This window comes from Elephas maximus, chromosome 21, assembly GCF_024166365.1.
Source record: "Elephas maximus indicus isolate mEleMax1 chromosome 21, mEleMax1 primary haplotype, whole genome shotgun sequence".
Classification (NCBI taxonomy): domain Eukaryota; kingdom Metazoa; phylum Chordata; class Mammalia; order Proboscidea; family Elephantidae; genus Elephas; species Elephas maximus.
The window spans coordinates 24,883,443-24,911,058 of NC_064839.1; the positions used below are offsets into that span (position 1 = coordinate 24,883,443).

Consider the following 27,616-nt stretch of genomic DNA (forward strand, 5'->3'; position numbering starts at 1 on the left):
AGAAGCCCCCTCCTCAACTCTGATGCCAGTCAGATGGAAGTACAAACAAATCTACCCCCACTTTCTGCAGGTTCCGGTTTCAGGGCAGAAGCTCAGCCAACAGCAAGGCAGGTTCTGCGCCCACAGACTACCTGACTTTCCTCATCAGGGACCCCAAGCCTTGGGCCCACGTGCTTAGCTGACTTCTTGGGAGTGGGGCCAGGTGTGGTATGGCACCACCATTCACACCCTCAGGAGGACTGACTGGGCTGGTCCCGTGGGGGAGGATGTGGCGCAGGGAGCCTGTCTGTGCCGAGGGTGGAATTTAAAGCGCAGCAACTTTGAGAAACGGCCAAGATCAATACCGGCTCTTCAATGGAGAATGGAAGGTGGTGATAGAGGAAGGAAGTAGGCGATTCGCTGAGCGGGGAGGGGGTCGTCAGGCTGGGCCCAGGCAGCGGGCCTTGGCAGACACCCAGGCCTTGAGTGTGCCTCTGAGGAAGAGCATGTTCAGCAGGCACTGGCGCTGACAGGGCAGAAGCAGCCAGGGCTCTTCCATAAGAGGAGATGTGCTCCATGAAGCCCGGGAGACTCCTGGAGAGGCAGGAGGAAGACCCGAGCAGGCGGGGGCCACCCCTAGGCAGGCTGGCATATAATAAAGAATTACACTTGATGGGGGTTTTATCACACCAGGGAGAGTGCGAAGGCAACACATTTGGCCTCCGTGTCCTCAGATGTTCCCTGCAGGCCGGGGGAATGATCATCTCTGGGCCTGTTTGGCTGATTTCCACCTGGCACACCCTGCTCTCACCACACGCCTCTCCAGACCACCCCAGCTTTGTTTCCAAGGCAGAGGGAAATTACCTCGGCTTGTTTGTTTATTTTTCCTCTTGGCACCAAAAAGTCCAAGGGCCGCCTCACCTTTGATGGTGTGCCTGGTGCATCAGCTGAGGGGCCCCGCAGGAGGCAGCCTTGAGGGCCGGGGCCTGGCTCCAGCCCACAGCACCTTTCCTTCTCTGGACAGGGAATCTCAGCTACTACCTGGGCCAGAGCCTTCCTTTTTCAAATGAGGAAACAAACCCAGGGAGAAGAAATGACTTGCTCAAGGTTCTCTAATACATTAGCCGTGCTAGGATGGGAACTTAGTGACCTGGTTTCTACTCTAATCCAGAACTTTCTATACAAGCCCTCACACCAGTCAAGGTCCACAATGAAACTGGGCTGTGAATAGACATAATATCTGGGCTTTTCTTTAAAAAGACTCCAAGAAGAAAGGGCAGAGAGGGATTAGGGTAGGGGTAGAAATGAAAGGTATTAACAAAATGTGAGTCATGTTTGAAGCTGGCTGATGGAATGCCTGGAGTTCACACACCTCAGTCTGATAGTATCTCCTTGGGCCTTTCAAGTTGGCCGGACCCAGTAGAAACTCAATAACCCTGATGGTTGCATGCACTCTGACCACAAGCCCACCTTGGAGCCCATGGGCACCTGTAGGGACCAAAGCAGGTACTTGAAGCTTCAATGCCTGGCCGCCAAGAATGGCACTTCTTTACTGTAGGATTTACGCCAAGAGAGGAACCTCCAACCAAGAGAAAAGAATTACCAAACTTGTCTACCACAGGACTCTAAGAATACTATTGACATTTCCTGGGCAACTCTGTAGCTCCATAAACCCAAACATTATATTGTGAAAGATTACAAAGCGTTCAATTAAGTTAGAGAAACCCAGTTGTCCATTTCTGACATTTTTTTTTCCAGCTCTACTTTTATTGTGATTTAGGTGAAAGTTTACAGGGCAAAACAGTTTCTCATTAAACAGCTAAATACCAAATTGTTTTGTGACATTGGTTGCCAATACCCCCACGTGTCAACATGCTCTCCTTCTCCACCCCAGTTCCCTGTTTCTGATTCTTCAGTTTTCCTGCCCCTTCCAGTGCCTTCTCATCTTTGCTTTTGGGCTGGTGTGCCCATTTGTTTCATATACATAATTGAACTATGAAGCATGTCCCTCACATGTGTTATTGTTGGCCTTATAAACTCATGGCCAAGGAGTCAATTCTGACTTGCAGTGACCGCATAGGACAGAGTAGAACTGCCCCATGGTTTCCCAGGTGCCTGGTGGACTTGGCCTTTTTGGTTAGCATCCGTAACTCTTAACCACTATGCCACCAGAGTTGGCCCTATAGAACTGCCTAATCTTTGGTTGAAGGGTGAACCTCAGGAGTGACTTCAGTACTGAGTTAAAAGGATGTCCAGGGGCCATACTCTTGGGGGTTCTCCAGCCTCTATCAGACCAGCAAGCCTGCTTTTCTTTTTTATTTTTGGTGTGTGAATTTGAATGTTTTTTCTACATTTTTCTCCCACTCTGTTTATTGTGATCCCTGCCAGAGCAATCGGTGGTGGTAACCGGGCACCATCTAGTTTCTAACATTTCTTAAAGCAAATTTCAAAGTGAAAAATGTAAAAACTTCATTTCTCGAATGAGTGATCCCACAGAGAAGTTAGCTTGTAGAAATGGATGGAATTGCCCGGACTTTTTTAATTCTCTGGCATGCACCCGGTAACATCTACCATGGGAGCTCTTCTCTGCTCCTCACAGGCCAGTTTAAACAGGTCCTTTCTAAAAAGCTCTGCCAGATCTCCGTTGATTTCCGGGAGGTGAGGCCGACTCTGAAAACCACCTTCAGGTAAGGGAGGCTCCCGCTACCGGAGCTGGGATGTGGAAGAGGAGAAAGTCTCCGCCCTCCTGCCCGGCCTCACCTGCCAGCCACGGCGCCAGGGCTGCCCTTGGACTGGCCGTGCAACTTCGGCTAACCTTCGACCCAGGCCCCCACCTCCGGAGCCCCCAGGTCGGGCCTCCTGCAGTCACACCGACCCAACTCTCAAACTGTTCCCAGAATAGAATTAAATCTAGCACATTAAGCTCCTTGGGCAGGTGTGCCCGCCCGCCCTGCGCCTTGCTGGGCCAGGCTGCATTGTTGCATTTCACTTGCACAAAATAGTAGCCAAAGTGGTGGCCTCTGGTTGGGCACCTACTGTGTGCCAGACCGGGAGCCCGAAGCCTGGCCTAACACTCACCCCAGCCCTCTGCCCCATTTTCCAGATAAGCAAATGGAGGCTTAGAAAGGTTAAGGAACTTGCCCATGTCCACGCCGCAAGTAAGTGGCCGGCGCAGAACTCGAGCCGATCTCTCCTAAACCTGCGTTCTGACCGCCGCTAAAGGGCCAAAGACACTCCAGGGTTTTTGGAAAGAAACCTCAGACCAGCAATTTCTACATTTTTATTAATTTTTTTTAACTACAGACACTTGAATCCCCCCTCTCCACCCACTGCTGCCTCAGTATCCCTTTACCAGATGGGAGAAGGCGTCTTCATTCCTCCCTAGCAGGGAGACCTCGCCTTTCTCTCGCCCTCCCTCCACTGAGGGTCGTGTTGGAGGTCAACCCTCCCCCTAGTCCCTCAGGAGCAGGGATGGGGGTGACTGGGTGGGGCTGGGAAGGTTTCTGCTGTCAGGGCCGCCTGCCGGGGTTTTCCACCCGCACCTGCCACCAGGATGTCTCCTGCTAGGGGACCGCCCCCAGCCCCCGGACCCCCACCCGGGTCCTCCCGCAGGGAGCGCACTGGCCCTTTAAGAGCGCCCACAGTGCGCAAGGAGGAGGGCTAGGAGCGCTCCGAGCCGCGCTGAACTCGCCGGGGACGTCGGGCGCCGGCTCCGTGGCTCGCTTGGTCGTTCCGGCCAGCTCCCTGCGCCTCCTCCCCGGACCGCGCGGGTACCCCGGCCCGGTCGGGCGCCGCGGCAAGCAGAATCCCCTGGTGGGAGGCGCGCGCTCCGGCCAGAGCCCGACCCCGGGCATGGACAGAGGGAGCTGGGCGCGCAGGGGGCGCCTCTGGACTGGGCGGCCGGAGCATTGAGCCAGACAAAGGCTAAGGAGTTGCGCTAGCTCTCGGGAGCCGGGCCCCCAGCTCCGGGCGCCAGGGCAGCGGGACCCTGCGGCAGGCGGCTCCGGCAGGTCCTCTTCCCCGCTCCGCGCTCGCCGACCGCCCTGACCGTTTCTTCCACGACTTGGGGATTTGCCGAGGGGGCCTAAACAGCTCCGGCGGGGACGGGGAGCGGGAGATCTGCCGTGCGCCCTCGGGGCCGGGAGCCAGGGAGCGTCGTAAGTTTCCGAGCCGCGCTCTGGGCCCCGGTGCCCGCGAGCTAGCAAGACACGCGTGCAACGCTCCCGCCTGGGCCGGGTGCCGAGAACATGGGCAGCAACCGGCGTGCTCCCGGGCAGCCGGACTGGGCGGGCAGCCTCCTCCGTGTCTGGGAGGTGGCGGCGCAGACGCCACTGCTGCCGCTGCTGCTGGTGCTTCTGGGCTGCCTGGGCCGCGGCGCAGCGGCGGAGGACGCAGAAGTCGACGCCGAGGTAAGGATCACCGCCCTGCCCCTTGGCTCCGGGCTTGGGGGGAAGGTGCACGCCTGCAGCCTGGGGCGTGGAAGTGGCGGGAGAGGAGCCCCTCGCCAGAAGGGGGAGCGGGGAAGGAAAGGGGGACCAGGCCGGCAGCCCCTCCCCGGCTTGCCCTTTGCGACGCACCTCTTTCCAAACCCTTGAGGGTGTAGGGCTCGCCCCGGCTCTTTGCTCCTACAGCTCTGCCGTGGGCACCGACCTGCCCCAGCCCATGTAGCAAGAGCAGCCCCCGCCACCCCCAGTCCTTGCCTTCCCTCCTTCCTTTCCCCCCGGCTACTGATTCCTCGAGAGCCCTGCGGGCGCGCGGTGGCATTCTTTACAAAAGGGGAAGGGGGCTGCTTCAGGGGGACACTGAAGGAGCAGGGCAGCGACAGCGCTCCTGCCTTGTAACCTATGGTCTGGGTGACACCGAGCCGCGTACGGCGGCCCAGGATGGGGGGATGGAGTGCGAACCGCTAAGGCAGCAGACTACCGGTAAAGGGGTGCTTAGGCTACTTTCTTGGACTCTTGCGCGGAAGCCGCGCCACGCCGGGTGGGTCCAAGGGAGAGACCCTGTCTCCCCCTGCGCTTCCTCCCACCCAACGCCGAAGCCCAAGTCAGAGAGGGCGCATTCCTCTTCGCTTTTCGCAGGGAGCCTTCCTGAAGTCCTCGGAGGTCCCCTCTCTGAATCTGTCTCGCGGGTGATCAGGTGCAACTTCTGGCTCAGAACTGGGTCTGGCCAACGCCCCCGCCCCATGGGACCGCCCAGCTCCGTGCTTCCAAGCAGGGACAGTGAGGGCGCCAGCTTGCTACTCCAGAGCAAAAGCAGGGTCCATTCTTTCCCTCACTTCCAAGACACTCCTCCCTGCCTCGAACAGGGGAGGAGAGGACTGCTCAAGAGTGAGGGCAGTAGATGCGCCCTAATGCTGCCTCTGTGCCGGGGCTACCGAGCCGCGAGTCGGGCATTTCTCGGACCTCGGTGCCCTTGGGCCGGCCTGGAGCCTCAGCCTCCCGGGCTGCGGGCCTGAACGCTTTTTCTGTTTGGAGCCCGGACGGTGCTCCGTCCCAGCCCCCCAGCGGCTTCCCCACCTCCCTGGGCTGCCTGGGAGATTTTTCCGATGGAAGCCTGCCCTTCCCCGCCCTACTTTAATAAAAGCCTGGAGGAAGGGCAGGGAAATCCTCCCGGGCTCGAGTTACACCTCTCAGCCAGTTCCCCACCTGCTCTGCTCTCACTCCGTGGCCAGGCCCCGGGGCAAGCTGCAGGCAGCCAGGCCCTGGCGGGGTGGGGTGGGGTGGGGTGGAGGCCGACTGGGAATCCAGCCCACCCCCTCCACAGGGGCAGGCGTTTATAAGGGGCTGCTGATGGGGAATCCCTGGTGGCATTGTGGTTAAGCGCTACTGCGGCAGTTCGAATCCACTAGGCGCTCCTTGGAAGCCTTGTGGAGCAGTTCTACTCTGCCCTGTAGGTTCACTGTGAGCCGGAATTGACTCCATGGCAATGGGTTTGGTTTTTTTCGTTTTACTGCTGATGGGGAGCCCTGGGGGCACAGTGGTTAAGAGCTCAGCTGCTAACCAAAAGGTCAGCAGTTCAAATTCAGCAAAGCTCCTTGGAAACCCTATGGGGCAGTTCTACTCTGTCTTGTAGGGTCGCTGTGAGTCCAGACTCTAACAGCAACTGGTTTTTTAATGGGTTACTGCTGATGGGAATTACCCTCAGCCTGTGACCCAGGTGCTGGGCAGAAAGGGCTGTGTGGGCGTACTTGCATACTGTGGAGTAGAGTACCAAGGAATTTCAAGTCACAGACCCATCCTTGAGCTCCTTAATAACTTATTTAGGGATGAAATGTCCACACAGGAAGCAATTATGGGCCATACTGGAATTTGGTGGCCACGCATTATGCACTGGCACCTTAGATAGCCAGGAGCTGGGGCACAGGGGCTTGTGGTTTGGTTTAAAGGGGCGTAATCACTTTCCTTTGCTTCTGCTCTTCCACTGCTAGCCCCCAGCCTGGACTCTCCGCTTTTGGCAGCCCTGGACCTCCAGGGAAGAGGTTCCTGGTTGTGTTGAGACCACAGACCATGGTCCTAAGCCAGTGGTACTGGCCTGGCACTCTGTGACTGGCCTACAACCCCTCTCCTAGGGGAAGACTCGAGTTGGGCCTGCGACTGTTGGTGGAAGAGACTCAAAGGTTTAGGGAACCCTTGAAAGTTGGAAGCCAGGGTGGATGGACTGCTAGACAGGTATGCTGCCCCAACCCTTGGAGCTGGCTTTAGGGAGCAGGCTCTTCCTTAGGGGCATTGTCAAGCCTGGCCAGATCTGGGTCTAAAGGGTCAGATGGCCTCAGCAGCCAGCCCATCTGCCAGGGGCTGTGGAAAAACTGTCCCCAGGTCTACTGTGTCCAAGGACCAGCCTCAGGGACTCCTTGGAGAAGGGCATTGGTCCTCATCTGGCAATCCCCACAGCTCCAGAGCTCCAGGGCTCTGATCAGGTCATGGCGGGACCTTCTTTGAGCAACTTGGCAGCTGAGCCAAGTGAGCCAAAGCCAGCCCCTTTCCCTTCCTCTCCCTCCCAGGGAGTTCCACTGAGCTAAGGAATTGGGAGCCTGGTGTAGGTTCCAGAAGCCAGCAGATACCTACAGCCTGCCAGGCCCCAGTCTGGAGAAGGCTGTCATCCTGGGGGAAGCCACCCCGGAGCCGCTCTGCCCTATCTACTCCCTCTCTGCCCAGCCCTAAACATCAAACTGAGCTCAGGTGGAAGGATGGCTCAGCATCCAACATGGGTCCTCAGATGTTAGGTCTCAGTCTAGAGCTCCACCCCCAGCCCAGCCCAACCTCAGGGAGCCAGGTGGGAAAGCCTAATCTCTCCTGTACAGACCCAGGTCCTGGTGACTGAGGTGCCACCTGGAGTACCTGCCCTACCCTTTTCAGGTGTCCATCCTGATCTTTCTGGTTATAACACCTGGTCGACTTAACTGCCTCTGGTTTCTACTGGAGAAGCTCTGGTCTCCTCCCATGGCTCTCCTGCCACCCACCCCCAGCTAAAACTTCAGGCCCTCAACTTGTCCTGTGGGGGTGACTCAGGTCCCCAAGGTTCACAGATGTGGTGCCACCACCACTAAAAAGGGTCACATCACCTTCCCTGAAGAGACCCCACAACACACCAACTGAGGAGGATGAGCAAAAAGAGAGGCGAGTTGCTATAAATTCTGGTCTGACCTTCAAGTCTGACTGATGAGTCTCAGCCCCAGATTCCTGTACTAGAATCTCTATTCCCACTTCCATGCTAACCCCTGAGGGCCTTACTGCCCTCCTTAGAATACCCTTTCTTAAATATGGAGCAGAAATTGCGGAGACCCCCTGTACCCACCCTCCGGGAAGAAGGGATTAAAGTGAAGGCACCTTGTTGGGTGCCTACAGAAGCAGAATCTTCTTGCCTTCTTCTGCTTTTTACTCTACCAACAAGCTGCTCCTGTCTGTATTTCCTATTTCAAAACTCAGGGAGAGCTGGTCTGATGGCCACAGCCGGTGACCAGGGGTTCAACTGTGCTGTGCCCTTCATGCCCCACCCCTTGCCAGGTCCCCCATGTTTGGGCTACCCTTGGGTCCCATTTGTCATCTGCCTCCTTGTGGAGGACAGCCCAACATGTGCTCCTTCTCTGAACGGTGTGGGCTTAGGACAAGTGAGACATCTACCCGACCTGTCCAGGACACATGGGCACAAATGTCTTCCTTTGCCCCACCCCAAGAAGGGTGGAGACTTTTAAAACCCTGAATGTAGAGAGGAGTCAACATGCAAACACACCCAGCCCCCCAAAGATGACTGATATTCCAGTGCCCACTGCCCTCTGATACCAGCTGTGGGGAGTCTCTTCCAGTGGAGGGAGGCTTGGGACACAGGGTACAGGCCAGAGCTGCCAGGGCATGGGAAGCCCTTCAGTGCCAGGCACTTGGGTTCTAGTGGCCTTTCCTTGCCCCTTTTGGTGCTTGATCCAGACGTTCTCTGCCACCATCACCTCTGTCCAGCTGCCAGTTTTGCTTCTGTCTGACACTAGCTGTGGTGGTGGTCATGGAGGTACTGCTGCTCCTCAGCTCTGATCAAAATCGGCATCCTCAATGTTGTCCCAAGAGTTGCGTGTAGCAGACCCAGCTCACGCAGACAGATGCTCAGGTGGGGCAGAGCCCATGGCCAGCTCCGTTTGGGCATGGAGATGTGCTCTCTGAGTCAGCAGAAGCCCAGGGGTTGGGGGCTCTCTGCTTAGATCTTTCTCCATTACAGTGAGGTCCTGGGAGGACAGTAGAAATGAACGTGGGAATCTGGGACCCTGAAGGTGACTGAACACTCCAGGCCTGAGGCACACATTGGCTAGATAACCCCCCCACCCCAGACCAGAGTGAGAGCTCAAGGGGGCTGCTCCCCAGTAGGACCGTGGTTCTGGTGATGCCTGGAGACCAGCAACAGTGGGGCTGGGCCCTCAGGGGCAGGGCGGGAAGTGACATAGATTTTGCAGCCCAGGCAAAAAAGCAGAGGTGAGCAAGCTAGGCCTAGATCAGAGACAAAGAGGGATATCTCTCACCAGATCCCATTCCCCTGTAGGGATGGCAGGAAATGAGCAGGAAGATCCCCAACTCGGCCTCCAATATCAGGAGACAGATGAAGGCCCAGGTACCAGCCCAGCCACTAGCCAGCTCTTGGAGATGTCCCACATCCTGATGACTGAGCCTCTGGAGCCATATGGGCTCTCCAGGGCTGACCCTTAGGGCATGGGCACTGCCTTGTCCTTCCCCCAGGAGTGACCACCACCCCCAAGAGTTCAGACTCCAGCTCCATGTCCAGTGCTCATGAGCCTGGTACGTGGTACATAGGAAGCACTTGCTAAATGGCAGCAAAATGCAGTGGCAGCAAGGAGCAAATGGCATGTGTTGTTGGGCAAGTCATTGAACCTATCTGAGCCTCAGTTGCCCTGTCTATGAAATGAGAATAATAATAGTATCTGTTTGATGGAGTTATCAGGGTAATCTAGTGCGTTTGTGTATAAAATGCCGCAGGCAGTGCACAGTGGCTCGCCCGTGGGGCCCAGTGAGAATCAAGCTTTACTTTATCAGCAGGGACTTCAGCTGCTGAATGCTGAGCACATGTTGAGCACCTTCAGCATGTTTGGTTCTGTCCTAGGCATGGCCTAGCCTTTTCACATTTAATCCTGGTGATAACCCTGCAAGTGTAGGTGCTGTTGTTACCCCATTTTGTAGAAGAGGAAAGTGAGGCTTAAGAGGTAAAAGAAATTACCCCAAATTCCACAGCCCGGGAACAGCGGAGCTAGATTTGAACCTAGCTTTGTCTGCCCTGGAGCTCCCTGCCCCCATGCTGGGTTAAAGGTGCGGATCAGAGCCCAGGGTGCCATCCTGTGGAAGTCCCGCCTGGCAGGAGCCTGCTGGGCCTGAGCCAGGTAGGGAGGAGGTTGCAGAGGTGGGGCCAGAACTGCCCTTAGCTCTCTGCCTCCACCTATCCAGCCATCCTGTGGGCAGACCCACCTAGCAGTCAACACCTGTAGGGGGGTTTCCAGGTGAGGCCTCAAGGCCTGGCCCCCTGCCAGCCCCAAACTATTGGCAGATAGAGGCCTCTTTTACCCCGCCCCTTCCCGCCCACTGGCCAAAGGACCCCTTTGTTTTTTCCTCAAGAGTGAGGGGGCGGGGCAGGGAGGCTTCAGGGTAGAGAAGTGGCAGAAACTCAGGCCTGTCTTCTTCCTGCTTCCTGCACTGGGCGTCCTCCACCCCCAGCCACTATCCCCACCTTCCAGAAGTCGCTTCCCCCACCTGCAACTTTGCTTAATGCTGAGTGTAGGGAGGATTGGGTGTCCTCCCCGCATAGTGGGGGATGGATTTAAACCTAAAATAAGCAAGTGTGTCTGTCCTTCTAGAACCATTCCAAAGGCAGCAGGTCACCCCCTACCCCCAGCACTGAATGGCCTGGCTGGGTTCCCCTCCTTCACTAGCTGTGGGGCTCTCAACCCTGGAAGGTAGGTGGGGAGGGACAGTTTTGACCCCATTTTGCAAACGAGGGAACTGAGGCTCAGAGAAGGCGTCCTAGCTGTCTTCCATTATGTGAAGGCCTGTATGTGGATAAGCAGTCAGGACCAAGGGCCAGGCGTCCCCAGGAGGCAGATTCCTGCTCAGCCTAGGGACAAGCTTCCTAGCAGTCCCTGGCGCTGGAAGGCAGACTGGGCCACTTTAGAGGCCACGAGCATCCTGTCATTGGAGAGGGAGGCAAGCTGAGGCTGTATAAGCTCTTGCCCAGCTGTAGTCCATGGAGGCCTCAGTGAGGGAGCTGAACTTGCCGGCATTGAGGCCCTTCCAATGCCATCAAGTCTGGTCCTTGCCCAGGGTCCCCTCGCCGATAAGCGGGCTCCTGACTGAGATCCCCTGGACAGGGTGGCCTGAGGGGCTAGAGCACACCAGGCTCCTGGCCCGTGTCAGCCCCAGCTCTGTGCCTGGCACAGCTGCAGTACAGAGTGCTCCCATGAGCCCTCACTAGCAGGGTGCAGGGTAGGGGAGTCGGTCACAGTGAAGACCTCACAACAGCTGGGTCAGGTCTGGGGCCTGAACCCATGGCTGGCAGCCTTGACAGGACTCCTTTTGTGTCTGGCTGGACAGCCCTGCCCAGGGTTGCCAAGGGAGCTGGGCTGAGAGAAGCAAAGCAGAGCCCCGCAGAGACTGTCCTTATCCAACAGGGTCTGATAAGGGCCTGGTGGGAGGGGGCTATTGGCGTTGTTGGCAGTCTCAACCTGTCTGAGCCCAGAGGAGCTGGCTGTAGGGGCAGCAATGGGTGCTGGCCCCTCCTCGCTCCTAGGACTGCTGGTTTACTGCACTGTATCTTTCTGGCAGCTCCTGCTCAGACACACCCTCCCTGCAGGCCTGCCTTGGTGGCACTGTCTCGGCAGTTCTAGGGGGCGGCCCTCCTGTGGTCCAGACCCAGCTAGAGATGCTGGGTGTGGGGAGGATTAGGCACTCTCCCTGAGAAGGGCCAGAGCCCAGAATCCCCAGCCCCGGGCCAAGAGGGGTCCGTGATGCTTCAGAAACAGCCTGGCCCAACAGCCCTGCTCACTCGGCCCAGCTCTGGCCCAGGCCAGCCGTGTGACCCTAGGTGGGCCCCTCGCCCTCTGAACCTTCCTTTCTGTAAAATGGGGATAATAGTGCTCTTGCCTCTTTAGGGGTGGCTGCAGTGGTTAAGCATTTGGCTGCGAACCAAAAGGTCGGCAGTTGGAATGCACTAGCCGCTCCTTGGACACCCTAGGCGGCAGTTTTACTCTGTCCCACAGAGTCACTATGAGTCAGAATTAACTCGATGGCAACTTTTTTTTTTGAGCATTGAAGAAGCCCTGGTGGTGCAGTAGTTAAGCACTCAGCTGCTAACTGAAAGGAACCTACCAGCTGCTTTGTGGGAGAAAGATGTGGTAGCTAGCTTGCATAAGAATACAGCCTAGGAAACCCTATGAGTGGTACTACTCTGTCCTATAGGGTCACTATAAGTTGGAATCAACTCAAGGGCAGTGGATTTGGTTTGGAGGTGTCCCTGGAGATTGCCTGAGGCCAGACACTCACGTGAACTACCCTGGAGAAAAACTTAAGGGATGGTACCAGGAGCTCAAGAAAGACAGGGCCAAGAGAACCAGGAGGGGCAGGGTCTCCTGTAGCAGCCCCACCCCGTCATCCTGGGCTGCAGGTGGGAGGGGCTGCCAAGCCTCTTCAGAGCCCTCCCTGCTATTGGACAGTGGCCCTCCAGGAGGAGGAGGAAACCAAACCCTGGTTCTAATCCTCCCCTACTCTGCCACTTACTGAGCTCCCCGAGCCTCAGTTTCCCCACCCGAGAAACAAAGTTTGACCTGCTTGGCTCACCCCACCTGTGTAGGGGGCAGCCCTTAGGGTAGGAACAGCAGTGACTTAAACATGGCCCCTCCTCCCACTTTGGGACTGGGAACCACACCCTTTCATCCCTGGCAGCAGAGTGCCTCAGCAGCCTCGCTCCGAGGGGTGCAGGCTATCTCCCCTTACCTGTACCAGGCATCTGTGGACCCCATCCCACTCTGTCCTTTCCCTGCCAACACAACCTCACCTTCTGAGCTTGTCACAGCACAGCAGTAGGGTCACGGGAGACTTCCTCCTGGGCCCTGGGGGAAGGAAAAAGCCCACAGCCCGGGGGGTGGTGTCTGCTGCCACCCCAGAAGATTGCTTGGCGCTTGGCGTTCGGCCACTCTGAGCGGACATTTGCCAGAGTCAGGCAGACTCCATCAGCCTCCTCGCCTTGTCATGCTGAGGCTGGTTCTGCTTACCCCACCCCCACCCACTGCCCAGAGGTCCACCTGTCACAGCCTCTGGCTCTCCTCCCTGGCAGTGGCAGTGAGGCATTAGTCACCAGGAGGCTGAGGGTTCAAGGCTTGGCTGAGCCTGAGAGAGAAGCTGCTTCCCTGGGCCTCGGAGGGTGCACAAAGGAGGGTCCACAGCCCCTGAGCTGTCCCTGGAATTGAAGGGGCTCCCCCTGCACAGGCTCAGGAGCTCTTCGCTGCAGTTCTCCTCCCCCTTCCCCAAGCCCCAGCCCTAGGAGCCTTCTCCCTTCCCCCTCTGTCGCTCTGCTGATGCTGCTAATCAGCCCCTTGGTGGCCTGTGATTACATTCCCGAGATATTTTTACTTTATGCAAATAGGTGATATAGAGGTGCCCTCATCTGTCAGCAGCCAGCTCCTCCTCACTTTTCTCCCCGCTGGATTCCTTTTGCCTGTTGGAGTTAACCAAGCACCATGGCCTCACTTTCTGGGTCTCTCCAGGCGTCTTCAGGAAAACCGTTTCCATTAAGGGTGATGGACCCCCCAAACCCCTTCAGTAGACCCCCCCACACGCCATACTTGCAGGAGCTTCAGGGCAAGGCTTCCCTTCCTGGGAAGAACACAGAAGCTCCCTATGATGTTGCCGGTGTCAAGGAGCTGAGGGAAGGAGGCCTGGACCAGAGAGGTTGGAGGGTTGGTGAGGAAGCTATGGGCCCTGCCCTCACCTGAGGCTGCTGGCGGCACTCAGACCCTGCTGGACCTGGCCAGTTCCCAGTGGTGTGAAGCCTGGGCGATTTGCCCCTGCTGGTAAAGGCAAAAGCTGCCTGTCCTGGGACAAACAGTCCCTGTCTCTGTCCTTCTTCCTCACCAAATTTAAATCATTAATAATACATTTATTGGGCTACTTTTCCTGCCCAAAGGTCCCTGGGTGGTGCAAATGGTTTGTGCTTGACAACTAACCTAAAAGATTGGTGGTTCAAATCCACCCAGTGGCACCATGGAAGAAAGGCCTGGCAATCTGCTTCATTAAAGATTAGAGCCAAGAAAACCCTATGGAACATTCTACTCTGAAACACATTGGGCTGTCATGAGTTGGAGTTGACTCAACAGCAGTGAGTCTGGTTTTGGGTTTTACCCTGCACAGCAGTGCCAAGCTAGTGTGGATTTTCCCATGTAATCCTCACAGCAGTCTGTGAGAGGAGGCAGGTCTTAACACAGCCCTGTTGTACTGATGATGGACTAAGGCACAGGGAGGCTGGGTGTGCCTGCAGTCACACCTTGGAAATGGCTGGGCTGAGATTTGTCCCCAGCCCTGTCTGTCACTGAAGCTGATGGTTGTTTCTCAGCTCTGTGTCTCTGCCTCATTGCACTATGGCTGTTTCCCGGTGTCCTGAGAGGCCTGACAGCTGTGACTGGGCATCAGGCTCCAATCTGGCAGTTTCTCTGCCTTGCCCTTCTCAGCTCAGCAGCTGCTCCCTCCTTCGGCAGCCTGGGCATTGCAAGCTAGGCCGGCCACATTGGGGGCCTGGCTGGGTGCCAGGGCTGGGCTCTTGAATGGCACTGACAGAGCAAGAAGTACCCAAGGAGTTGGATGTGACGTTGGTGGCAGATAGATGTGGCCGTGGCTGGCCAACTAGAGCAGCCACCATGTCCCTCCATCGTCCTGCCTTGTGGACCCTTGCTGTGCAGCCATTGCATTCTGGGGTCCCTTAGAGTAAGCCCCCAGAGACCCAGGGTCAGCTAGGAAGGGTTCAAAGGACACACTTCCACGCAGCCAAGGCCCAGAGCAGCTCTTGGCTGCCATGCTCACCAGCCTCCCATCCAGCAGTCACCATGCTCTCGTGGCCTTGAGGACATGAGGTGGGCAGGGCAGAGTGCCCTTTCTTACCACAGCTGGACGTGGTTCCTTGGAGCCCTGAGGGGAATCCTTCCCTCTGCTGTGACCACCACGGTCCTGTCAGCTTACAGACTCACAATGTGTGAATTCCACACTGTGGGTACACAGGGTCTCCCTGCGGAGGTCATACATCCTTGAAGGTCCAGATGCCTTGGCGTGGTCCCCGCAATACCAGGTGGCATGGCACCCAGCACAGAGGGTGCTCAGAGAAGATTTGGCAGGATGGATGGGTGGGTGGGTGAATGGGTAGCTGGATGGGAAGACTTGTCCATCAAGCTCTGGAAAGGGACAGCACAATCATTGTGGTGCTTTTCCCAGGGCTAGCTCCCTCAATCACTACCACCACTCCCCCCGCCCCCGCCGCCCGAAACTTCCCGGATGAGGAAACTGAAGCTCTGAGAGAAGCAAGAGTTCATGGCAGAGTGGAGACTGGACTTCATGTCTCCTGTCCCACCCTCTTGGGCTGGGCTGGGCTGGGCTGCCCGAATCAGTCTGTTCTCCTTCCTGGGGGCTTAGAGCCCATGGGATAGCTGCACCAAGGGGCTGATTTTCCACTTGATGAAGCCTTAAGAGGCTCTGAACCCTCTGGGGTCCCCAGCAGTCTGACTGGAGCAGTTGGTGGCCTCCCCTGAGAAGCCAGTGCAGTGATAAGCACAGCACCTATGGACCGCCCTGGTGGAGACAGCTTCTGTTCTAACGGGGGGAAACAAACAACAGTGAAATGTTAGCTGCTATGGAGTCAGCCCCCCCAACTCATGGCAACCGCATGCACAGTAGAACAAAACACCACTCCTGCCTCATCTCCGTGATTGATCGGAGATCAGACCGTTGTGATCCACAAGGTTTTCATGGGCTGATTTTCAGAAGTAGATCGCCAGGCCTTTCTAGTCGGTCTTAGTCTGGAAGCTCTGCTGACACCTGTTCAGCATCACAGCAACACACAACCCTCCACTGACAGATGGTCAGTGTTGTACCTGAGGTGCAATGGCCAGGAAGTGAACCCAGATCTCCTGCCTGGGAGGTGAGAATTCTACCTCTGAACCACCAATGCCCTCATAATACAGAAATTTAAAAAACAGAAACATTGCCGTCAAGTTGATTCCAGTTCATAACGACCTCATGTGATGGAGTAGAACTGCTCCATAGAGTTTTTTGGCTATAATCCTTACAGAAGCAGATTGCCAGGGCTTTCTTCCAGAGTATCACTGGGTGGGTTCGAACCACTGACCTTTAGGTTGGCAGCAAACTGTTTACACCACCCAGGTGCAGTAGGTGATAAGTTCAGGGAAAGAAGACAGGGAGTGCAAGGTGGCCAGGGGGGACTTTTTTTTTTTTTTTCCTCTGTCAGAGAAAGCCTCTTGTATATAAGGTGAGGTTGAAGCAGAGACCTGAAGCAACTGAGGGCAGGAGTCATACAGGTGTCTGGGGGAGAGCACTCCAGGCAGCAAGTGCAAAGGCCGCCAGGCAGGAGCGTGCCTGGCTGGGGCCGGATGGAAGGAGTGATTTCAGACGATGAGGTCTCTGTAGCTCCTGTGAGAGTTGGCTTTTACCCTGAAATGGGAAGCCATCGAAGAGTTCTAAGCCAAGGACTGAGCAGATCTGATTTTAAAGGCCCTTTGTTCTGGCTCTTGTATGAAAACAGTCTCTAGGGGCCGTGGAAGCAGGGAGAGCAGTTGAGAGGCACATGCAGTCATGCAGCTTGGAGGGGGTAATGGTGCTGTTGGTGGTGAGAAGTGGTCTGATGCAGACTGTGCGTTGAGAGGTGTCGGATCCTGCCAATGCTGAGTTGTGGCTTCTCCTTTGCAGAAGTGGCTGCGGCTGTATGGCTACCTACCGCAGCCCAGCAGCTACATGTCCACCCTGCGCTCCGCCCAGATCCTGGCTTCAGCCCTTGCCGAGATGCAGCGCTTCTATGGGATTCCGGTCACCGGTGTGCTTGATGAAGAGACCAAGGCGTGAGTCCTGCCATCAGGCCCCTCAAAGTCTCCACTGGCACCTGCCCTGGGCTTGTCATGTGGAAATCCCACAAAAGAATGGCCTAGATAATAGAGAGCAAATGGTTTGGTCCTCTGTGCCAGTGCTCATTGTTTGGTAGCGGCTGCCTGAAGCCTTAGGTGAAAGCTCTTAAGGCAGAATCCAATCGTGGCAGGAAAGAGCACAGTGATTGATTAGTTACGTCTGTCATAGTCATGGGAATGGGGAGGTGCAGCACGCTGTCCTGGAGGGGACAGCCTAGCCAAGCTTGTTCTGAATCTAACAGCTGGTGGGACTCCTCATGTCCTTGATTAGAACACACAGCATAATGTATCAGGGACCTGAAACCTCAGGAATAATTCCTGTTCCTGGGTAATACTGTGAGAAGGACCTCACCTTTACTAAATCACGGCTGGGCACTTCATCTCCCAGTATAGGATTGCTGTATCCATTTTACAGATGAGGAAGCCTGAGGTTAGAGAGTTTCCCCACCACACTCCTATGAGGGGTGCTCTGAGGCCAGAGGCAGGGTGGGGTGGGGAGCAGAAGGTAGACTACCTGGAAGAGGCAGGGCCAAAGATGGCGGGGTGTCGAGGGGAGGCTCTCTGCTCACCCCTCCATGCCCATGACCCAGGTGGATGAAGCGGCCCCGCTGTGGGGTGCCAGACCAGTTTGGGTTGCACGTGAAGGCCAACCTGCGGCGGCGGCGGAAGCGCTATGCTCTCACTGGGAAGAAGTGGAATACATACCACTTGACCTTCAGGTAGGGGCCAGGCTGCCCAGGGTGGGGCGTCCCCAGAGTCTCTCACCCCCTTCCCACCTGGGCTGAGGCTCCAGTTCCCAGCCATATTGTCTGGAAGGCTTCCTTTCCCAGCAGCGCACCCCAGGGTGGCCGGCGGAGCTCCCACACTAAGGAAGTCAGCCCCACACCCTACGCAGTCTCTCCCTTCTGGAAAAGGTCGGGGGCCCTTCTAGTGGCTTCCTCTCTGCCCATCCCCTCCCCCAGCAGCCTGGTGCTGGGCTCCCCCAGGCAGGGTGGGTTTCTGGGCTGTCCTCACAGGAGGGAAGGGGCTTCGGGCATTTTTTTTAAAGCACAGCTTAAGGCATAGTTGTTGTGTTGTAGTTGTTGTGTTGTTGCTGTTGAGTCAGTTTTGATTTATGGTGACCCCACGTGTGCAGAGTAGAACTGCTCCTGAGGGTTTTCAAGGCTGTGACTTTTTGGAAGCAGGTTGCAGGCCTGTCTTCCGAGGTACCTCTGGGTAGGTTCGAACTGCCAACCTTTAGGTTGAACATAGTCAAGCTCTTAGCCATTTGCACCACCCAGGGACTCCTGGCTTCAGGCATTTGTGAAGGGCTGGAGGGAGGGCTGTAAGAATCCAGCTATGTGCCAGGTAGGCAGGCAGCTATTACCTGCAAAAACCCCTGGCCTTGGGCACCCTTCTCCTTTTTGCTGAGTCCTTGGGAGACCCTCCCCCTTCCCCTCCCCACCTCCCCCCACCAGTCCAGCCAGGGCCCCACCAGAGCTCCATCTCCCTGAGGAAAAGCAGCTCCAACAGTCACTTAGACTTTAGGCCCCAGAGTGAATTAATGGTTCAACCAGCCAAAACACGCCCATCACAGTTAATGGAAATCTGCTCAGTGCACAGAAGCTTAATGTTATTAACATGAATAATAACTCATCTCGATGTTGTCATGTGCCAGGCTCTGTGCCACGTGTTCTACATGAGTGATTTTATTTAGTTCTCCTGGGGACTCCATCAAGAAAGCGCGCCTCGCCTTTCCCCCGTTTTACAGATGAAGAAGCCGGAGTTCAGAGTCAAGTCACTTGCCCAAGGTCACACAGATAATGTTAGACTTGAATTCAGGCCTGCCTGACTCTGAAGCCCAACACTTAGAATCACTTGACCAGTGTTTCCCAAACCTCAGCCATTTGCATCCCACTTTCTAGAACTTTGCCTAGGCTACATAATCACCTGTACTTTTATTTACTTAACATTTTTCTTAAAATATGTGCATTTGCCACAGTACAGTCTTATTTAGTGACATCTTAATGAACTGTGTTTGACATGCTTGTTCTGTTTTTCAAAATCACATCAAAGTCACTAACAGTTGATACTGGCTAGCGTTGTTCATGCATCAGGCCAGTTGGGTGGTGTAAACAGTTAAGTGTTCAGCTACTAACCAAAAGGTTGGCAGTTCAAGTCCACCCAGAGGTGACTCAGAAGAAAGACCGGGCGATTTGCTTCTGAAAGGTTGCAGCCACTGAAAACCCCATGGAACACAGTTCTCCTGTGACACACAGGGTTGCCATGAGTTGGAATCAACGCAATGGCAACTGGTTTGTCCACACACCACCTTATATCTTATGTACAGTGCTTGGGGAGGTTGTGTCCCTTGTCCCCAACCCAGTGGATGCTGTGACCCTGGACAGTAGTCCCCAGGGCCTGGCTTGCTCACATGTTTCCCGGTCCACCTGCAGCATCCAGAACTACACACCCAAGCTGGGCTGGTACCACTCACTGGAGGCGTTGCGCAGGGCCTTCCATGTGTGGGAGCAGGCCACACCGCTGGTCTTCGAGGAGGTGCCCTATGAGGACATCCGGCGGCAGCGGCAGAAGGAGGCTGATATCATGGTACTCTTTGCCTCCGGCTTCCATGGCGACAGCTCACCATTTGACGGCACGGGTGGCTTTCTGGCCCACGCCTATTTCCCCGGCCCCGGCATGGGCGGAGATACCCATTTCGATGCAGATGAACCCTGGACCTTATCCAACACTGATGTGAATGGTGAGGACAGCTGTCCAGGGCAGGGGCAAAGGAGGCTGCACTGGAGCTGGGTGGGCTCAGTAGCCACAGGGTAGGAAGGGGAGAGTTTGCCCTGTGCAGTTCTTCAAAGCACTGATACTTGGCTTCAGTCTGTTCTCCCACAGTCTGCAGGGCGTGGTAGAAAACGGAAGGGATCATTGTACCCATTTCTTAGATGGGGAAATTGAGGCCCAGAAGTCAGAGCGGCTCAGCCACTTCCAAGAGTGAAGCAAGGGCAGGCTATCTGGCAGCCTCAGCTCGGAGGGTCTCTAGGGTGGCTGGGTCCCCAGGATGGGCCAGAGCTGACCATGCTGCCTGCCCCCACTGCAGGAAACAACCTCTTCCTGGTGGCGGTGCATGAGCTGGGCCATGCGCTGGGGCTGGAGCATTCGAACAATCCCACCGCCATCATGGCGCCCTTCTACCAGTGGATGGACACAGACAACTTCCAGCTACCCGAGGACGACCTCCGGGCCATCCAGCGGCTCTATGGTGAGTGGGTGGCACAGCTGTAGCCAGCAAGCTTTGCACACTGCTCCCAACTAATCCCTTCCCAGCCCTACAGGGCATAGGTACTGCCACTATTCCATTTTGTAGATGAGGAAACTGAGGCCCAGACTTGCCCACATCACACGGTGAGTAGATGGTGGTGCTAGAAATCAAGCCCAGGCCAACTCTAGGACCTGGCCCTCACCCAGAGCCCTCACCGTGGCTCCAGGGTAAGGTCCTCGAGGGGACACACATGACCCTCTTTTCTTCCTTAGCAATATTCTCATTAGACCAAGGGTGTCCCGGGGGTCCCAGGACCCCATTTTCGCTGTGTCCCTCCCAGCCCACACCTGTCATGGGCCCTCAGCTGAGTGTTGTTGCTTTATCATTTCCCAGTGGCTCTGAGGCAGGTGACCCCACCCAGGCCCCGCCCGAGAACACTTCCAGTGTTGAGGGCTCTGGGGGCCAGTCCCATGCCCTTGCTGGGCCCCTCCTCTGTGCTGGCAGCGCCTGCCCGGCTGAACCTGGACAGACGCCCCCCTCACTGTGTCCCCCAGCAGCCCAGTGATGAATGGGCACCTGGCAGAGGTCAAGGTATTTGATGCCAGAGCCATGCTCTGTGCACTGCGTGTCCCCTGCTTCCTGGAGCCACCTGAGGGGAATGTCCCCGAGGGGAAGTGGAGGCAGTTCAGCCTCAAGAATGCAGCAACTCAGGCCCAGTGTGGAGAGGTGGGAGGTATAAAGGAGAGTCCAGGTCCTCCCGAGGATGATGGCAGATGGGGAAGGTGTCTCTATGGACAGACAGGGCCTCTCACCTGGGTGCAGCTGCACAGGTCTCTCCAGGCTGGTGGCCCCTCAGGTCCCAGGGTTCTGAGTAGGAGAGCCTGGCTGGGTTCCGGGGATGCCCCCTCACCCCCTGCTTTCACCCGCAGGCACCCCAGATGGTCAGCCACGGCCCACACAGCTCCTCCCCACTGTGACACCACGGCGGCCAGGCCGGCCAGACCACCGCCCCCCTCGGCCCCCACCCCCAGGCAGGAAGCCAGAACAGCCCCCAAAGCCGGCTCCCCCTGCCCGGCCCCGAGCCCCGGCGCGGCCTGGCCAGTATGGCCCTAACATCTGCGATGGGAACTTTGACACAGTGGCCGTGCTGCGTGGGGAGATGTTCGTGTTCAAGGTCTGACCCCGGGCCCTCCGCCTGCCTCCCTAGCCCCTCAGCCCAGCTCAGGCGGGAAGCTACCCACCAACCGTCTGAAGCCTTGCCCAAGAGGATGAGGGGCTGGCCCAGAGTCCCACTGCAAGGCCCAGTGCCACTCCCTGGCCCGGCTCTCCCTGGGGCAGCCCTGGCTCTCCAAGCCCTTCCCTCAGCACCTCAGTGGCCTGTCCCTGGGCCCTCCCTGAGTGGGAAGGGGCTGGTTGAGGTCAGGGCTCTGCCCACTCACACCAAGCCTCCCCGCAGGGCCTCTGGTTCTGGCGGGTCCGGCACAACCATGTCCTGGACAACTATCCCATGCCTATCGGGCACTTCTGGCGTGGCCTGCCCGGTAACATCAGTGCTGCCTATGAGCGCCAGGATGGGCGTTTTGTCTTCTTCAAGGGTGAGCTGGGGCAGGGGTGGGGTAGCCTTCCTGGCCTGACCTCTGGCTTGCCTCCGACCCAGTCGGCCTGAGGGAGAAAGGCTGCAGCGCATGTCTCGGATGCTTGCTGGCTCCTGACCCCCAACTGTGGGCTACAATGGGAGGGCGAGCAGGACTGGGGAGACCAGAGGGCTGGGAGACCATGACCACCTGGGGCTCCGAAGGCCAGAGGCTGCTCTGATGGGGCACGTGTCTGTCCCTCTTCTGAGCACAGGGTCCCTGCCTCATTTCCCTCCATCCTTGCCACTTAGGCCTCCTGTTTCCACCTTATCCTGGCTGCCCTGGCAGCTCCTTACTCATGAAAATAGGCCTTCTGAGCCCACTCTGGGACAGAGACCATGGAGCCCCCTACTACCCACCCTGCCTCCCTGCCAAAGGCCTCGCGGGCAGCACTTATAATCCATCAGCTATGTCCCCAGCCCTGCTGGCCTGAGCCTCATCCAGGAAGGAGCACCCTCAGGACAGGACTGGGCCCACACTGAAAGTAGGGAGCCCCAGGGACACAGCCCCCAGATCCAGGGGCCAGGCAGGGCTCCCCATCTCCTCTCTCTGTACAAGAACTGTGAGTGGGAGGGGGCATGTTCACCTGGGAACGAAGGCCTGCTCTAGTGTGACTGAGTGTGTGTGTGTATGTGTGAACAGGTGTGAGCAGGTGTCTTGCGTGCATGTAAATGAGTGTGTCACAGGTGTCGCTGGGTACCGAGTGTGTGATGCACAGCTGAGTTGATTTGAACGTCATCATGAGTGTGTGGATATCAGCGTCATGTGTACAGGGGTGTGTGTGTGTACATGATCAGTGTGGCAGTGGATGAGAATGGATTGGTGGGCCCAAACTAGCATTCCCTCTTCCCCTTTCCACACACAGACCCCCTCAGCCTCAGGTCCCTCCTCACACAGGTAACCGCTACTGGCTCTTCCGAGAAGTGAACCTGGAGCCCGGCTACCCCCAGCCACTAACCAGCTATGGCCTGGGGATCCCCTACGACCACATTGACACGGCCATCTGGTGGGAGCCCACAGGCCACACCTTCTTTTTCCAAGAGGACAGGTGAGCTGCATGCTCTCTCTGCCTAAAGGGCCCAGGCCTCCACCGGGCCCCCTCACCCTCAGGCCTACCCAGAAAGAACCCACAACCCGTGGGGAATGGGCCCTGGGCCCAAGCAGGGACTCTCGATCCACAGCTGCATGCTTTTGGTCACAGGTACTGGCGCTTCAATGAGGAGACGCAGCATGGAGACCCTGGCTACCCCAAGCCCATCAGTGTCTGGCAGGGGATCCCTGCCTCCCCGAAAGGGGCCTTCCTGAGCAATGACGGAGGTACCTGTTTGCCCAGGACTTACCGTGCCCCATACACACACTCACAAGGGGACAGGAAGGCTTGCCTGGGGTTACCCAGTGTTGCAGTGGCTCACAGGAAGGACACATCTGTGCCAGGCCCTGGACTGGGAGCATCCCAAGCATGGCCTCTCCTGGTTCTCCCTATATCCTTATGGTCCCCTTTCGCAGATGGGCAAACTAAGCCAGAGAGCTTGAGTAACTTACACCAAGTCCCCCAGCTGCTAAGAAGTAGTGGAGCCAGGATTCCAGCCTGGGTTAGCCTGGTCCCGAGCCACCTCCTGGGCAGCCCTCAGGGAGCCCTGAGCCTGAGTGGGTGGATGGAAAGTCCTGTAGATGAACCTGGCTCAGAAATGGGCAGGTGAAGGCTTCCCAGGTGTCTACCTACCCACCTAGAAGAAGGCCCGATCTTACTCCAACATCGTGGCCCAGCGACAGGCAGCTGTGGCTGGTGTATTTCTCCAGCAGGGTCTCTGGTTCACAGGCTCAGGGGGATCTTTCGTTTGCCAATCCTCTGGTTTGTCCCAAGGGCTCTGTGGTGTGCGCACACAACTCCGCTCTAAATGCATGTGCCCAGTAGAGCACAGACCCCCCGCCACCACCTTGATTCAAGCCTGGCCCTCCCCAGTGTTGATGGAACTCTGGCAAGCTGCCCAAGGCAGGGCCGGGCTCCACGCCAGGTCCACTGTGGGATGGCTGTGTGGCCCCAAGCAAGATGCTGGCCTCTCTGGTGTTGGGTAGAGCCAGGCCTGGGACAGGCGCAGGCTGGGCTCACCACTGAGGCAGTGGGGTAACCGCAGCCCCCAACCAGCAGGCTGGACAAGAGGCTTGGACCTTCTGTGATGTAGCCTGTGTCTGCCTAAGCCAGGAGACCCTGATTCTGATCTTGGCCTTGACCTAAACCCTGTCCCTCTCTGAGCCTCATCCTGATGTGTAAATTAGGAAGCGGAGAATTTTAAAATGCTCGGAGAAGCAAGTGAGAAGGAGGCTGTGTTAAAGCCGGGGCCCCTTCACCACATTCTGGTCCACTTGGAGGGTCTCAGGTGCTAAGTGGGCCCTGCCTGACCCACCCGTCCCTACCCGCCCCTGCAGCCTACACCTACTTCTACAAAGGCACTAAATACTGGAAGTTCGACAACCAGCGCCTGCGCATGGAGCCCGGTTACCCGAAGTCCATCCTGCGGGACTTCATGGGCTGCTACGAGCACGTGGAGCCCGAGCCCGGGCCCCGATGGCCCCACGTGGACCACCCGCCCTTCATCCCTGACGGAGACGGAGACACGATGCCGAGTGCAGGTGACAGCCAGGAGGAGGCGGGGCCTGCCAGCGAGGAGGACTTCGAGGCCGGGGAGGACCAGGATGGGGGCAGCCGCGTGGTGGTGCAGATGGACGAGGCAGCGCGGACGGTGAACGTGGTGGAGGTGTTGGTCCCGCTGGTGCTGCTGCTGTGCCTCCTGGGCCTCACCTACGCGCTGGTGCAGCTGCAGCGCAAGGGTGCACCGCGCATGCTCCTCTACTGCAAGCGCTCCCTGCAGGAGTGGGTCTGACCGCCCCGCCCACCGCCTGCTCCCCACGGTGCTAGGGGCCCGGCATGGCGGAGCCTGCTGCGTTTCTACTTGGCTCCAGGGGGCAGCCCAGCAAGAACTCCACTGGACCCTCAAACAACCCCCGCCAGCCCTGCCCCCATTGTTTATTTATGCCCAGGTATCTTTTTGTTTTTTTGGACATTAATTGAGCATTTGTTTCTACTTTACTGAGCAGGAGTGGTCCCTCTGTCCCTCAGGGCAGAGCATTTAGAGTTTTCTAAATGTAGTTCTGCTCCAGAAAGGGAATGAAGCCCCCACCCACAGGTAGGGGGCCACAGCCAAAGGAGCCAAGGGACAGAAGGCCCAAGTTGGGAGAGTCGGCTACGAGCTGTGGAGGTTCTTCCTGCCCTAGGCCCATGGGGAAGAAGAAGGAGGCCTGGCCCCTCCTCAGCCTGAGTCCCAGGGCCATAATGGTGGCTTCAGTTTGCTTTGGGGACTGGTGAGGTTTCCACCCACCTGAGTCTCTCCCTGCCTTAGAACAAGCTTTTCACCAGGGGCAGCCCCAGGCCCGAGGTGGTGAGGGGGATGGGATGAGCAGTCACTGGTCTCTGAGTCCTTGTTGAGGCCTGGTTCCTTCCCAACCCACCTTGACAGCCCCGGCAACCCTGGCTTCTTGTGCCTAGGAAACCCACCCCACCCCTGCCAGCTGAGGGGCCGGCAGCTCCCAGGTACCCCTTGAGCCACACCTCCTTCCCTCTCTGGAGAAGGGGCCCTGGGTCTGCCTTACCAAGGACCAAAGGGGGTCTGCCTAGGCCCCTTCCCCAAGAGGTGGCACCAGCCTAGCCTCCCAGGCTGGGCTTCAAGCCCCCTGTGGATTTTCTCTTCTCTGAGCTCTGACCCACTTGGGCTTCTTCCCTGGGCTTTCTCCCACCCTTTCTCACCTACACCCACCTGTCCTCAGAGGTCGCAGCTCAACCAGCATCAAGCTCCAGCTACCAGTATCCCAATCCCCTGAGAGTAGGGGGCTAACAGGTACCCAGAATGAGGTGGTAGAGGTCCACGGCCCACCATGCACCAGACTTTGGGTTCCTCCCCTCCAGCTCCTTGTCCTCCTGGGGGACTGGGAGGAGAGATGCTGGTGGGGAGAGGCCAGCAGCTCATCCCCTCTCGCCATGCAGATTGGGATGGGGTTGTGGAAGCCCCAAAGGAGCCAGTCGTGGCCATGGAGACGCCCCTCCTTGGGCTGACCCCTGAGGGCAAAGATTCTTCCTTCCTCTTTTCCTTTCCAAAGTCAGCAGGAGGCCAAGGCTGCTGTGGGAAACGGTACTGTAGAGCCGGCTCTGTCACCTCTGCTCCCTGAGTCCTGAGCTCGCACCCAGCATCCCTGAGGCCCCCATGGGGCAGCTGCTTCACAGGCTGGCTTCGAGTGTGGGTCCACCAGTTTCCCACCCCACCCCAGCGGCACAGAATCGGAGAGCCAGCCCAGGGGTGGTGGGGGCTCAGTGCTCACCCCCATCCGTTTAGCTCTGTAAATAATCTGGACTGAATAAATTGTACAGCCAGTGAGTGTGGTCTTGTTTGTTAAGAGCCTGGGCTGGTGTTCACAGCTGGAGAGGCTAGCAAATGCAGAGGGTGGACCCCAGGCTGGTATTAGGGACCTCCCCCCCTCCACACACACACTGAAGTGGCTGTGTTCCTGATTCTGTGGGTGTTCCTTCCCAAGGGTGTTTGGAACTAAAGCCCCATGAGGAGCAGAGCCTTGGAGGTGGCTAGGAGGCAGATGGGTGGCCACTCTAAACTGATCAGAGGAGGGAGAGACAGGGGATCTGGGGTTACCCAGCTGGGGTGGGGCAGGGAAGGAATGGAGGAGTTGTTTGCCATAAGTTGAGGCAACTCAGATTCCCACACAGCCTCCATGTCAGGAGGGTGGGAACAGCCAGACCAGGTCACCCAGCTCTCCCAGAGTTGGGCACAAAAGAGAGAGGGGAATCGTGCCATCTTGGATTCTGCAAGCTCCCCTCACCTTGCACCCTGGTCAGGGAGTGATGGGGCACCCTAGACCTGCCCTTCATCTTTGAAGAGGCAGAAAGCCCCACCTCAGGCCTGGGCAGGAGGCTGAGGTACCCCTCCAGCCTGGGCATGACTGATGAGCCAAGAGGTCTGCCTTGGACCCACGTCCACCCTCTTGGCCAAGCCAATTCAATACTGGTCTGGGCCCCCAGGAATGCAGTGATCAGCCAGCCTTGGGATCCCACCCCACCACAGTCACTGGGCAGACCAAGTCTCCACAGCTTCTTGGGCAGGGTCTCTCAATCTGTTCCAGGCCCCACCCCTGCCCCCATAGCTGCCCACCCCCTCCCCAGCTCCAGTCCCCTTGATCCCACCCCTTCCTCTCTTTGTGTTGAAAACTGGCTGAGGAGAGTAGGAAATGCTGGCCCTCAGAAGCCTCAAAGGCCTCTCAGTCTCAGCTAGGAAATGACCTGTGAGCTTCCTCACACACAGGGGCCTTGTGGTCAGCATGGGGGTCCAGGGTGATGCCATCTTGTCAGCACTCCTATTGGAGAAGCCCTAGCACCTGCCCCCACCCACCCAGGCCTGCCTTCTGCCTGAACCCTGGCCCAGACTAGAGGTCAAGGAGCAGGTGAGGGGCAATGGAGGAGGGACACAGGATGAGAATGTTGAGGATGAGAGGCTTTCTCCCTTTGAGCTCTTCCTCAGAGCCAAGGCCAGAGGGGAGACTTGGCAGAGGCTTCAGCTCCTCAGGAAACTGCCTGAGGAGCTTCCCATCCCCAAGCTCTGTTAGGACCTCAGAAACCCTGTGGCTGAAGGAGTAGCCTGTCTAAGGAAGCCCCTTTCTCCTCCCTCAGAGGCTGTGGGGACATGGCTCAAGGGGCCAGGATATGTTGAAAGAGGTCTTTGAGGAGGGGTGGGCAGAGCAGCTTGGCCCTTGCCTTCTATATCCCCAGAGGAAGCCCCCAGACCCCAGTTTGAGTAGGCCGAGTCAGCCTGGGCTTTAAATTCCCCCCCTTCCACGCCAGTGTTAAATAGGAGCTTGCATCTTGAAATAGATTTTTAAAAATTACAGCTGTAACTTAAATTCACCTCAGACCCCTCATAGCCCCCAATCCCTCAGCATCCTTTTTTTTTTATACTCCCCAAGTAGGAAAAGTATGACATTACAAATAAACAAAAAGAAGAAAAACGTGCCACCATAGTTCTACCAGCCACT

General features: G+C 57.2%; 1 protein-coding gene across 1 annotated transcript; it reads left to right on the top strand.

Annotated features, from left to right (window-relative positions):
* Nucleotides 1–3,636: 3,636 nt before the first annotated feature.
* MMP15 (matrix metallopeptidase 15) lies at nt 3,637–25,943 on the top strand. Its single transcript, XM_049864488.1, has 10 exons — nt 3,637–4,388; nt 16,428–16,576; nt 17,230–17,358; nt 19,075–19,382; nt 19,731–19,892; nt 20,822–21,066; nt 21,349–21,487; nt 22,424–22,574; nt 22,728–22,843; nt 23,954–25,943. The coding sequence occupies exons 1-10, from the start codon at nt 4,227–4,229 to the stop codon at nt 24,406–24,408; spliced, it is 2,016 nt and encodes a 671-aa protein (XP_049720445.1). The 5' UTR covers nt 3,637–4,226; the 3' UTR covers nt 24,409–25,943.
* The last annotated feature ends 1,673 nt before the right edge of the window (nt 25,944–27,616 follow it).